The sequence below is a fragment of the Dipodomys merriami genome, unplaced genomic scaffold (assembly GCF_024711535.1).
Source record: "Dipodomys merriami isolate MVZ:Mamm:240054 unplaced genomic scaffold, mDipMer1.0.p SCAF_121, whole genome shotgun sequence".
Lineage (NCBI taxonomy): Eukaryota > Metazoa > Chordata > Mammalia > Rodentia > Heteromyidae > Dipodomys > Dipodomys merriami.
Window position 1 is genome coordinate 930,714 of NW_027202505.1, and position 13,811 is coordinate 944,524.

The 13,811-nt window shown below is 42.1% G+C and overlaps 1 protein-coding gene across 3 annotated transcripts in view; it reads right to left on the reverse strand.

The window, feature by feature from the left end:
- The window catches only part of LOC138823634 (kinesin-like protein KIF2C), a 37,248-nt gene that overhangs the window by 22,488 nt on the left and 949 nt on the right, over window positions 1-13,811 (reverse strand). The window contains exons 2-4 of one of the 3 annotated variants that reach the window (XM_070017056.1): window positions 13,559-13,653; window positions 1,568-1,669; window positions 1,360-1,408 (exon numbers count right to left, since the gene is read on the reverse strand). In XM_070017056.1, coding sequence (XP_069873157.1) covers window positions 1,360-1,408; window positions 1,568-1,669; window positions 13,559-13,653 — 246 coding nt within the window. Of the gene's footprint in view, window positions 1-151; window positions 228-1,359; window positions 1,409-1,567; window positions 1,670-2,045; window positions 2,348-13,558; window positions 13,654-13,811 lie in introns of those variants that run through there. The other 2 variants (XM_070017057.1, XM_070017058.1) reach the window with 2 other exon arrangements.

A 13,811-nucleotide genomic window follows, 5' to 3' on the forward strand; every position in this document is an offset into this window, starting at 1 on the left:
GAATATAAATACTTCCATCTATTAGGAAAAAATTGCCACCTATATTTGAAGTCATAAATGTGGAAACAAAACTTGGTTTTATATAAGCAAGTACAAGTACCAATTTGTACCAAGTATCTGAGTATCATTCATTTTAACCATCCCGACTCACCAGTGGTTTGATGATGTGAAAGTGATGAACATTCATTAGATACTGAATTTTGATCTTTTCCCAGGCTACTAATATGCTGTACAATACTCTTTTAAGACAGTGGGCAGGAACAGCAGGCTGCAGCTCTCACTGAGCCATGAGATCACAAAGATAGGCAACTCATACCCTAAAGTGTACTATGTTGCTTAGCTATGATGTTCCTCAGGTTAGGTATATTAAGTGCAGTTTTGACTTTATAGTTATTTTCAACTTAATGCACATGTCAGGAGATAACCCATTGTTAAATTGAGAAGTATCTATAATCCATTTATTTCACAAGAACAACTATGGTAGTTTTCTTATTTCACAAATAATTTGTCATCTTGCAGGGTTTTTTTCTTTGTTGTATTTTTATTTATTTTTATGCCAGAATTGGGGCTTGAACTCAGGGCCTGGATATTCACCGTCCCTTAACTTTTTCACTCAAGGCTAGAACTCTACCACTTGAACCACATGTCTATTTCTAACTTTTTTCAGTGGGTAATTGGAGATAAGTCTCTTGGACTTTCCTACACAGACTGGTTTGTACCTTGATCGTCAGATCTCAGCCTCCTGAGTAGCTGGGATTAAGATAAACTAGAGTGCTAGCTTTGTGTGGAAAAAACTAAAGAATTATTCTCAGAGATGGGTGCCGGTGGCTCCTGCCTGTAATACTAGCTACTCAGAAGGCTGTGAGATCTGAAGATCAAGGTTCAAAGCCAGCCTGGGCAGGAAAGTCAGTGAGACTTATTTCCAATTAATCACCAGAAAACCCGAAGGGGCGCTTTGGCTCAAAGTAGTAAAGTGCTAGCCTTGAGTGAAAAAGCTCAGGGACAGCACCCAGGCTCTGAGTTCAAGTCCCATGACTGACAAAAACAAAAAACAAAAACAAAAACAATGCTCAGGCCGAGTTCAAGCCCTAGTACTAGCACATGCACACATATACAGACAAAAAGATTCTTGGGAGTTGCCCATGAGGCTCACATGGTAGGGCATTGCTTTACAAGTTCAAGTACTACATTCAAACACCAATACTCCACCTGCCATACTTGGAACACAAAGACAGAGTTCACATACAAGCCACATGCTGAAATTGGAGCAACAAATCTGCTTCAATTTCCACAACTCTGAGCCCTAGTATCATCACATCTAGCACAAATGCAATAACAATTACAGTAAAAACTTTTTACCTTCTTTTGGGGCAGGAATTTTGGAGTTGACTGATTTGCGCTTTTGTTTCTGAAAAACAAAACAAAACACCATATATATTGGCTCTTATTAATTCTATAGGGCCAAGTGCTATGCCGAAGCTCTAGGCAGATTCCAGAAATCAAATCAGCAAAGAACCAGTAAATGCAGTTCTAGATCATTAGCTACAGCCAGATGACTAGTACCTACCTGGATGGTTACATTTTCCTGCAGTGGCAAACTGTCCTTCTGGTGTAAGGGAAGATGTTGTAAGAGATCTGGGTTTATTGCAGCCACATCATCAAAATCAATCTATAAGGAGCAAGTAAGAGTTTCAGTAAACAACTCAGTGTTCAATCTAAATATACCTCTGAATTCAAGGCTACCTTTCCATTCAAATATTACTTTAAATTCTAATAAGTAAATAAGTATAAAACAAATAATTTTTTTGGGGGGGTGTCATGGGGCTTGAACTCTGGGCCTAAGGCGAGCACTCTACTACTTGAGCCACAGTGCCACTTCTAATTTTCTGGTGGTTGTTTTTTTTGGAGATAAGAGTCTTAGGGACTTTCCTGCCTGGGCTGGCTCTGAACCTCAGTCCTCAGATCTCAGACTCTTGAGTAGCTAGTATTACAGGGTGTGAGCCACCAACACCCACCAAAACAAATAATCTTTAATAACGGTTTACCATCTAGATGGCTATGAGATTCTGATATCCAAGCCAAAGGTAGTCTGTCAGTGATGAGAGGGAAGTAAAGAGGAAGGAAGACAGGCAGGCAAACAGTCAGGTATTCCTCGATGGATCTAGGCCACTTGACTCTACCAATCGCTAGATGGTGAGATCCTGGTGGGACACAGGATCACTTATTGCTGGCTGACACAAAGGAGGAAACAAGTTCTAAGTGACTGGAGATTGTCAAAACAGAAGGCCCTTCAGGATCTTACGGGCAGGAACAAGTTTCAGAAAGCTGCTACCTAAGTCTATCTACATTTTCTACTGGATCCAGAAATTTCTTCCCCAGTCACAGCTTCCTACTCACACCTGCACCGAGGTCACAATTCTTGGTTTACATCATCAGTCTTGCAATCCTTCAGGAACAACTCAAACTTCACCAGCATAACTTTATAGCAGGTTCAAACACACTAAGCTGTGCTAGAGATGTAGCTCAGTGGTAAAGTGCTTGCCTAGCATGTTTGAGGCCCTGGGTTTGTTTCTTCACAGAGAAAGAAAGCCAGCAAATGAGTCCCATTTTGTTATATTTTGAAATGTGTCAGAGCTGAAGCATTTACTCTAGGATATAAAAATTTATATTTACACCAGGAGCTAGTGGCTCATACCTGTAATCCTAGCTACTCAGCAAGCTGAGATCTGAAGATTGTGGTTCAAAGCAAGCCTGGGCAGGAAAGTCCCCATGAGACTCATCTCCAATAAACCACCAGAAAACCAAAGTGGCACTATGACTCAAGTGGTAGAGCACTTGCCTTGACTAAAGATCTCAGGGACAGTGTCCAGGCCTAGAATTCAAGCCCCATGACTGACCAAAACAATAAAAAATAAATTTTAAAAATCTATATTTACTTAGTTTTTACAGGCCCTGGCATCCACTCTTCCATCTTCCCCACTCAACATATATTTATTAACTTGCCTGTTCAAACATTAGGCACAAATAAGATAGTAGCATGCAAGGATAAGTTAATCAAAGATAAATTAAGGTACGTATCACCTTAGCCATCAGTGAGTTCAAACTGTAACAGGGAAGAGAAGTCTAGGAAATGGCACTGTGCCTCAAGTGGTAGAACGCTCGCCTTGATCTGAAGAGCTGAGGGACAGCGCCCAGGCCCAGAGTTCAAGCCCCATGACTGACAAAAAAAAAAAAAAAAAAAGGTAAGTCTACAAAGGAGTAGATAGGATAAGGCATGAAACACTGCTGCAAAGCTGTCGGGTGCTTTAGTAATCACATTTCTGTTCATATTTTGGGGGGCACTAGTCCTGGGGCTTGAACTTAGGGCCTCGGCACTGTCACTGAGCTTTTTTTTGCTCAAGGCTAGCACTCTACCACTTGAGCCATAGCACCACTTCTGGCTTTTTCTGTTTATGTGGTACTGAGGAATCGAACCCAGAGATTCATGCATGCTAGGCAAGCACTCTACCTCTAAGCCACATTCCCAACCCTTGTTTTTTTTTTTTTTGTTCGGTCATGGGGCTTGAACTCTGGGCCTTGAGCGCTGTCCCTCAGCAATTCAGCTCAAGGTGAGCGCTCTACCTCTTGAGCTACAGTGCCACTTCCGGTTTTCTAGTGGTTTATTAGAGATAGGAGTCTCACGGTCTTTCCTGCCTGGGCTAGCTTTGAACCGAGATCCTCAGATCTCAGCCTCCTGAGTAGCTAGGATTACAGGTGTGAGCCACTGGTGCCCAGCTTCTTCACATTTCTTATATAGCTGCAGACCCTTAGTCCACATATTTCCCCATTTCTAGTCCTCAAAGTACAGAGAGCATAAACAACATGGAACACTAGGTGAGACTGACTCACTAATCCATGTTATACTGAACATCCTGGGGGAAAGGAACAAGAGTATGAAGGAGAAAGGAGACCAGATAAGGCTACAACGGTATGCTAGCTTTGAGCAAAAGAAGCTCAAGGACAGTGCCCAGGCCCTGAGTTCAAGCCCACAATTGACCAAAAAAAAAAAAAAAAGACAGAAAGAAATGTACTTATCTGACTCATGAAATGGTAACCCCTCTGTATAATACCTTTATAATAACACCAATATAGCCGGGCGCTGGTGGCTCACGCCTGTAATCCTAGCTACTCAGGAGGCTGAGATCTGAGGATCGCGGTTCAAAGCCAGCCCGGGCAGGAAAGACCATGAGACTCCTATCTCCAATAAACCACCAGAAACCCGGAAGTGGCGCTGTAGCTCAAGTGGTAGAGCGCTCGCCTTGAGCTGAAGAGCTGAGGGACAGCGCCCAGGCCCAGAGTTCAAGCCCCACGACCGACAAAAAAAAAAAAAAAAAAAACAACCAATATTTAAAAAAAGAAAAGGCGGGGCTGGGAAGGTGGCTCAGTGGTAGAGTGCTTGTCTTGCATGTCTGAGGCCCTGGGTTTGATTCCTCAGCACCACATAAGCAGAAAAAAGCCGGAAGTGGCGCTGTGGCTCAAGTGGTAGAGTGCTAGCCTTGAGCTGAAGAGCTGAGGGACAGCGCCCAGGCCCAGAGTTCAGACCCCACGACCGGACCCCCCCCCAAAAAAAGGCTCCGAAGATAGGGATACAGCTAAAAGCAGAATGTGGGTGAGGCTTTGGGATAGCTCTCCAGCACAGGGGGAAAAAGTTTAGCCCTTATTCCAATGGCAATATTTGAGCTGAGACCTCCCCACTCCAAAAAATATATGTGTGTGTAATTTTTTTGTTTGTTGTTGTTTTGGGACAAAATCTTCCTATGTAACCTGGGAAGACATTTGTGATCCTCGTGCTTCAATTTCCAGAGTACTGGGATTAAGATATACATTTCAGCTGGGCACTGGTAGCTCATGCCTGCAATCCTAGCAATTCAGGGGGCTGAGATCTGAGGATTGCAGTTCCAAACCAGCCCAGGCAGGAAAGTCCTTGAGACTTTTATCTCTGATTAACCACCAGAAAACCAGAAGTGGTGCTCTATAGCTCAAAGTAGTAGAGTGCTAGCCTTGAACAAAAGAACTCAGGAAAGTGCCCAAGCCCTGAGTCCAAGCCCATGACCGACAAAAAAAAAAAAAGACATATATTTCTTAGTTGAGTGCAGGTAACTCATGTCTATAATCCTACCTACTTATGAGTCTGAGATCTGAGGATTGCAGTTTGAAGCCAGCCAATGATGAGTATTTTCACTCTATGCAAATCTTTGACTCTTATCTTCAATTAATAGCAAAAAACTGGAATTGAAGGCAGGTTAGAGCACCAGCTATTAGTGGAAAAGCTGACAGAGGGCATGAGACCGTGAGTTCAAGTATCAGCAGGAAAAGGAGGGGGAGGGCGGCGGACATTTCTTGATAGTCATGGTGGCTCACACTGGTAACTCCAGCAACTTAGGAGGTAGAGATCAGAGAACAGAAAGTCTGCAGTTTGAAGCCAACCTGAGCAAAAAGCTAGTAGACCCACACCCAACCAGTATACTGGGAATGGTAGTACATACTTGTTATCACATACAGAAATCATAAGTAGGAAGACTGTAATGCAGATTGGCTGGGGCAAAAATGAAAGACCCTTCTTGAAAAAATAAAACAAAAAGAGAGCTCTACCACTGGAGATCACCTGACTAACAAATACAAGGTCCTGAGTTAAAAAGATTAGCCACCATATAAGGGGGGCTCTGGTGGCTCATGCCTATAATCCTAGTTCATAGCCAGCCCAGGCAGTAAAGTCCATGAGACTTTTTTGTTGTTGTTGTTCACCTTGGGGTTTAAACTCAGGTCCTGAGCACATCAGGGTAAACTATCTACTTACTAGTGCGGACATTTGGGCCCGTCTGTATCCAGCACTTTCTGTCTGACAGTCTACAACACGCATGCAAATGTGTTTTGTCTCAATGTTTGTGTGTATGTATTCTGGAATTCTTTCTTTCTTTCTTTTTTTTTTTTTTGGGGTCCGGCCATGGGGCCTGACCTCTGGGCCTGGGCGCTGTCCCTCAGCTCTTCAGCTCAAGGCTAGCACTCTACCACTTGAGCTACAGCACCACTTCCGGTTTTTTTTTTTTATGTGGTGCTGAGGAATTGAACCCAGGGCCTCGAGCATGCAAGGCAAGTGCTCTACCAGTGAGCCACCTTCCCAGCCCCTTCTGGAATTCTTGGAATGGTTCTCCTCTCAGATTCATCCTGATGCGAGAGCCTGGAAGAGACTGGCTAACACCCCCTTAATATCTGTTTCTCTCTAGTTCCTTCTTTTTTACTTATACTTTAAACTGACTCCCCTTTCTACCCTTCACTGCCACCTTCTCCACCCTCTCTGGATCCAGAAGTAGAGAGGGTGTTGGGGGTGAGAAACCTGGAGGATCTAACAATAACTTAAAAGGGCCGGCAGGGAAAACTTGCAGCTGGATGAAACTGCCACTGACCAGCTGCAAGTGACACCTGAAAGATCTTAGCCTCGGGTCTTGGCCCAGGCGGTCTGAGTATGGGGGAGAACCTGTCAGTCTGAGGGGACGGCCACTAGGGACTTCTTTCTCTTGCCCCAAGATGACTGGGAATTCTCCTCCTTAAAAGGCCCCTGGGTCAACGTTTACAGGAATCTAAAAAAAAAATCCTCCGGAGGTGAGTAGAGGGGGTTCGAGTCCCCTGATAAGTGGATTTGAGTCCCACTCGTGAATGGTGGTGAGATGTTGCCCCATTCACTGAGACCTGATTTTGTCTTTGTGGCCACTTGTTTGTCTTGTTTACTCCGGTGTGTTTTCTGTTCTATGTTTTCTGAGGTAGGGATAAACTGGGGGCCCATTAGCCCCCAACTCAGCCTTTGGTTGTTGTCTTGTCTAGTTCTGTTTTGGTACCAGTTTTAAATGTACGTACAACTGATTTTGATTTGGGCATACTTCAAGATCTGTGTGTGTTTTGTATGTGTTTGTGAACATGTTCAAGATAAGAATTGTCAACATGCTGTAACAATTGGATGAGTTTAAGTTTAAAATTCAAAAGGTTATGAGGTTGGACATTACCAAAAATTTTAAAGAATTTTCACGTTGTTTTAAATGACTTTTTAAGGATTCTTTTTTTTTTTTTTTGGGGGGGGGGTGTCTGGTCGTGGGGCCTGAACTCTGAGCCTGGGCACTGTCCCTCAGCTCTTCAGCTCAACGCTAGCACTCTACCACTTGAGCCACAACGCCACTTCCAGCTTTTTTTCTTTTTGCTTATGTGGTGCTGAGGAATCGAACCCAGGGCCTCAGGCATGCAAGGCAAGTGCTCTACCACTGAGCCACCTTCCCAGCCCCATTTTTAAGGATTCTTTAACTTAAAAAATTAAAAAATCTGGTATTTTAAAATACATAAGACTGTTTACACTGTAATCAAGTTATCTGGCTTAACAAAAATGCATTGGCTGTTTAAAATTTAGTTCCCTTGGCTAAAATTTGGGGATAAGTATTAGAAGTTTAAATATAAAAGTTTGTTTAACACTGTCAAAGACATTACCTGTTCTGCCTGTCTAAAACTGTGTACTTTCATTCAAAAACCAAGAGATAAGAAAAGGAAAAAACTTAAAAGCCAACAAAAGACCTATCTTTAGGGGTAAGGGATAAACAGACAAAAGTGCAGTTCAGCTGGCCATACATGGTGTGACAGGCCATGGGAGGAGTCCACGCATGGTAAAAGGGGGCAAGCTGGCACAAACGCAGTTTATCTAACTCAAAAGAGTTGTATTGGGTGCGTGCCCATTCTATAGGAGGGGCCAAGTGGCCCCTCTGTCCTTTGTTCTGTCCTTTTCTCTACAGATAAATACTAGAAACATGATGGTAAAAATTAGTGATGTGATGATCTGATTAGTATTGCTAAAACTGCCCCTTGGACTTAAAAAGAGGGTTAAAAAATATATTTGTAGGGACTGGGAAGGTGGCTCAGTGGTAGAGTGCTTGCCTTGCATGCATGAGGCCCTGGGCTCAGTTCCTCAGCACCACATAAGCAGAAAAAAAAAGCCGGAAGTGGTGCTATGGCTCAAGTGGTAGTGTGCTAGACTTGAGCTACAGAGCTGAGGGACAGCGCCCAGGCCCAGAGTTCAGGCCCCACGACCGGACCCAAAAAAAAAAAAAAAAAAAAAAAAAAAAAAATATATATATATATATATATATTTGTATAATGTGACTTACTTTCAGTGCTTTCAGTGATATTCTACAATTAAGATATGTTTTTAAAAGTCATATAGGTGTTAAGTCTAGCTTCTTGGTACAGTGATGGTGATTGTAATTCTTACATTAAGGAAAAATTGTCATTTGAATTTAAAAGTTTTAATGTGTATGTTTTAAAACAAGCAGTCAAGAGACAATGAGTGACACTTGACCTCAAGATTTTAAGGGATCTTTTTTTTTTAATGCAACTAAAAACTAAAATATAAAATAATAAAAAAGATTAATAGGAGACATTTATTCCAGTGAGGAAAAGACACTCCTGGGACAAGAGCAATGGAGGAGCATCCAGAGGCAGTAAGCCACTGCTTGGATGGCAAAAATGTCAGATCCTAGAATCATTTGTGCGGGGCCCTTCAAAAACTGGTCAAAGCCAGGAGGTCATGGGAAAATAGTTTGTAAGCATGCCTAATATCCATGACTATCTACCTTGTAGGGACAGGAACTTGTCAGTAATCTGTGATAGTACTAAAAAGCTAAAGTTATAAAATGTGGGGGATGGTTTAAATCCTAACCCCTGTATGTGCCAAAAGCCCTAATTGGCAGTAACTTTTGAGCTAACTCAAGCTACATAAAATTTATCTGTTCAAGAAAAAAGTTTGTGGGCTGGGAAGGTGGCTCAGAGGTAGAGCGCTTGCCTTGCAGGCCTAAGGCCCTGGGTTCGATTCCTCAGCACCACATAAGCAAAAAGAAAAAAGCCGGAAGTGGTGCTGTGGCTCAAGTGGTAGAGCGCTAGCCTTGAGCTGAAGAGCTGAAGGACAGCGCCCAGGCCCAGAGTTCAGGCCCCACAACCGGACCCCCCCCCCAAAAAAAAAAAAAAGTTTGTAAACCTGAGAGTGTATTTCTATTAACATCTGTCTAAAGGCCTTCACAGGTGACTTAGGCATTGTTAGGGTCACTAGAGGTCACATTCCTAAAGATGCTTTTACAAACCAGAGTGCTAAACAAGCTACACTGCTGTAACAGGGAAAAATGTCTGTGCATTTGTCAAAAGTTAAAATATTGTTCTTAATGACATCTAACCCTGGTAACCTCTTTGTAAAATAGACTAAGGTTATAGGTTCCTGGCTAGGTAGGATTAACACCCCTGAGTCAGCTTGAAGAAGTTACAGAAGATAAATCTTTGCCCATCATCCCCTTTTTAGAACAAGGGACCAGAGTCATTAAACAAAAAAAAAGTGACAAAATAGACAGGAAAATAGTAGTACAGGCCTGAGCCCTCTATATCTGCCTAGAAAATCAGCTTTATTAAAAGAACTATCTAGTTAAAAAAGTTGTCATCTTGGTAAATTGTCCTGGGCTACCGTCTAAATAGTCTTAAAAACTAGTGGGGCCACAGCCTGCCAAACCTATGTATTACTTGTATCCTTAACCAGTCTGTATAGAAATTTATAGCTCAGCACGAGGTGTGACAGTCCCTTGGAGCCACTGAGAGACCCTGCTGCTGCTGCTGCTACAGCCTGACAGTCACCTGGAGAAAATCTACATCTTTACCCTGACCACCTCCACTGTGAAAAAAGTAGACTAAACTCCTGCCTGATTCCATCTTTTGGATGGCTTCGCTTTGTCCATGTTACCATATATCTACTCTAATTTTATTATGGCTACTCTTCTTGCCAGGGAGACTATCAAACATTGTATTGCTCATTCCCTACACTGCTTTGCCACTATAGGACTTCCTAAATATATTAAAACTGATAATGGTCCAGGATATGTCTGACAAGCTTTTCAAATTTTTTGTAAATCTTACCAGATTGTTCACTCTACAGGTATTCAGTATAATCCTCAAGGACAAGAAATTGTTAAGCAAGCCAACGGGCTGTTAAAACACCAAATTTTTTAATTAAAAGGGGGGAATTATACCCCTTCTCTCCTGTTAATATTCTTCTCACGCTTTATTTGTACTAAATTTTTTTAAGTTTAGATTGTAATGGCCTTTCCACAGCACAGCGGTTTTGGGAAAAAAGAGAGCAAAGAGCTTTTGCCCAAGTTAAGTGGAAGGATCCTTTAACAGGTGATTGGCACAGGCCTAATCCGGTTTTAACATGGGATCGAGGACATGTTTGTGTTTTTTCACAGGAAGAAAATAAATCTTGCTGGTTGCCTGAGCATTGAGTTAGGATTGTGGAGGCTCATTCAGATGACACAAACCCTGATACATTGGTCTTACGTGCCGGATCCCCCGACTGTGCACCCTACAACTTGGGAGGGAGTTAAAGTACTCATTCACATCAATAGATCAGCATACAGTACAACCCTCCATCCCTTCATCCAGCACACCAAGATGGGAGATATCTCAGCTTCAGGCATTGGAACTCCTTTATGCTTTACCACCAGCTCTAAAGGCTCCATTCCAGTCTGTATTATAATGCTATCCATGACTCATAAAATTTGGATCCCGGACAAAAATCAAATGTACAATATGCAGATGATATCCTTGCCAACTGGGCATCCAGTTTATGCAAATTCTACTCCATCCTGTATGATACCCCATTACATTAATTCTTCACAAATAGTAGAATCTACAGGAGAGCCTCATCCAATAAGGTACAGGCATGTACAGCCATTTGTTACCAATATTTCTGGAACTAACTCAATTAATGGACTGGTCTGGAGCTAATCTTACTAATAAGTACAATCTTGGACTGTGGTGGATGAATGGGCATCCTCAACATAATGTTTGGATGCTGGTGGCTGCACTCAACAACATAACCTGGCCCAATTCATCCTTTTAAAAAAAAATTATGAGTTATATATCACCACCCTATGTCATTATGTATGGACCGTTTAATATTTCTGTAGGAGCTAATTATTTTTTTTAATGCTACCTGCTCTAATTGTTCTTTTACTAATTGCTTGCATAGCGACATAACTAAATCCATACTTATTGTTAGACAACCACCTTTTGTTATGCTTCCTGTAAATATTTCTAAAACTTGGTATAAAGATTCTGGCATTCAGGTGCTAAAACAATTAAAAGAACTGATGTGCCCTCGTCGATTTGTTGGGTTACTTGTAGCTGATGTTTTGGCCTTTATTTCGTTAGCTGCCTCTGCAGCGGCAGCTGCTGTGGCGCTAACACAAAAAGTACAAACTGCCCATTATCTTAATCAGCTTGCTCATAATACTACACAGGCTCTACACTTTCAAGGCCAGGTTGATGACAAGGTAAAACAAAAACTAGAAGCATTGTATGTGTCAGTATTATCTTTATGAAAACAAGTCCGTGCTCTGCAAACTTTACAGCGAATGCGCTGTCATGCCAGCCTTGATTTTTTTTTTGTGATCCCCTCATATATATAATGAATCAAATTACTCATGGGAAAAAGTTGTAGCACATCTCAGTGGTATTTGGCACCATAAAAAACTATCTTTAGATCTTTTTCAACTCCACAGACAAATAGCCAGATTAAAATAAGCCCTGCCTCTGGACTCTAAAGTGGCAAAAACTGCTAAAAAACTGTTTAAACAATTTCAGTGCTATATCCCTTCCCTGACTTATGTTAAAGGATTGCTAATGTCATTGCTTGGCCTGGGAATGTTTTTGCTGATGGTTTTTCTATGCCTTCCTTGTATTATACATGTACTGCAAAACTCTCTTATGAGTTTAGCCAGCCAGCTACATATAAAAAAATTCCCCCCAAGAGGAACTGCAGCCAGAGACAGGTAAGAGGGGGTGCCAGTCTGACCAAACTAAGACAGGGCCTTCAGCTTCACTCTAAAAAAGTTCCCGATGATGGGTAATACAGACAAGACTACCCACCCAACCTAAGACAGGTGGGTTCACTTCTTTAGACAAAGATGGGGGAGATGTTGGGAGCCGACAGTAAAGTTTAAAGGTCATCTTGACCCCTGTGTTCATTTAAAGGCACGTACAAGAAACTGGCTTACTTAAAAAACACCAGGTTAGGGCTTGGAAGGTGGCTCAGTGGGAGAGTGCTTGCCTTGCATGCCTGAGGCCCTGGGTTCAATTCCTCAGTACCACATAAGCAAAAAGAAAAAAGCCAAAAGTGTAGATGTGGCTCAAGTGGTAGAGCGCTAGCCTTCGGCTGAAGAGCTGAGGGACAGCGCCCAGACCGAGTTCAGGCCCCACGACCGGACCCCCCCCCAAAAAAAAAAAAAAAAAAAACCACCAAGTACCCGAGATTGCTTTGCTATGTCTGCAGTTTGTTTTCCTTTTTACCAGCTGACCGTGTCTTGTTTTTACTGCACTCTGATTTTACTAAAATTTTCTTGTTTTTCTGGACTATTGTAACCTTATGTTACCTCTTGACTTCTAATAGTATATATTAGGGAAAGTTAAAAATAAACAGGGCTGCAGTCTTGAGCTGCAAACCTCTCCATCCTATCCTTTGTCTTATATCTTTTTCCCCATCCTCACCCCCTAAATCAGGATTCCCTTTAGGCTCCGGCAGTGACTCAAGTGGTAGAGTGCTCTCCTTGAGCTGAAGAGCTAAGGGACAGCGACCAGACTCTGAGTTCAAGGCCCACGACCTACCCCCCCCCAAAAAAAAAAGAAAAAAGAAAAACTATGCTGGGCTGGAAATGTGGCTTAGTGGTAGAGTACTTGCGTAGCATACATGAAAACCCTGGGTTCGATTCCTCAGTACCACATAAACAGAAAAGGCCAGGCCAGGCGCTGGTGGCTCATGCCTGTAATCCTAGCTACTCAGGAGGCTGAGATCTGAGGATCATGGTTCAAAGCCAGCCAAGGCAGGAAAATCCGTGAGACTCTTATCTCCAATAAACCACTAGAAAACCAGAAGTGGCACTGTGGCTCAAACGGTAGAGCACTCGCCTTGAGCTGAAGAGTGCAGGGACAGTGCCCAAGCCTAGAGTTCAAGCTCCATGACAAAAAATAAATAAATAAATAAATAAAAGCCAGAAGTGGTGCTGTAGCTCAAGTGCTAGAGTTCTAGCCTTGAGCAAAAAAGCTCAGGAGCAAAAAAAAAAAGCTCAAGGACAATGCTCAGATACTATGTTCAAGTCACAGGATTGGCAAAAAAAAAAAAAGAATAAAAATTTAAAAATACATGCTTTTGGAAATATGGCAGAGGAGGTGAATATATACTGTGTACATGTAGGGAAATATCACAGTGAAACTTCCTTATTACAAATATATGTTATCTCAAAAATTACAAAAAAATGAACCAAATATATTCTTGTCTCCTCACTTTGGTTGCTGATTTTGTTATTCAAACTGTGATTACTGCTACTGTGCACTTAGAACCTGCTTTGGTGAGTGGGCAAGGGCATCTTTTGCTTTCTAAAAACACCAGAAGCTAAGTTCAGAATAGGTCTACATGATGTTACATGTGTAGAAGCATTTTCATAGAACCTACCTCTTTGCCTTTTGTGGCACCTCCTTCTGTCCATTCCACTGAAACAGAAGCAGCCTCCAAATTCACAGTGCTTATGTTGGCACTGTGAATTAAGCCTATGTAGGAAAAAACAAAACAAAAAAGGGTTTTATCTAGCTATCAATTTCCCTTTGGGTTCCCACAGAGATTCTCCATGTGGAGCTTACCTGGGAGGGACAGTTAATTTTTTTTTTTCCTTTCCTTTTTTTTTTTTTTTTAACGAAACAAAAACAGA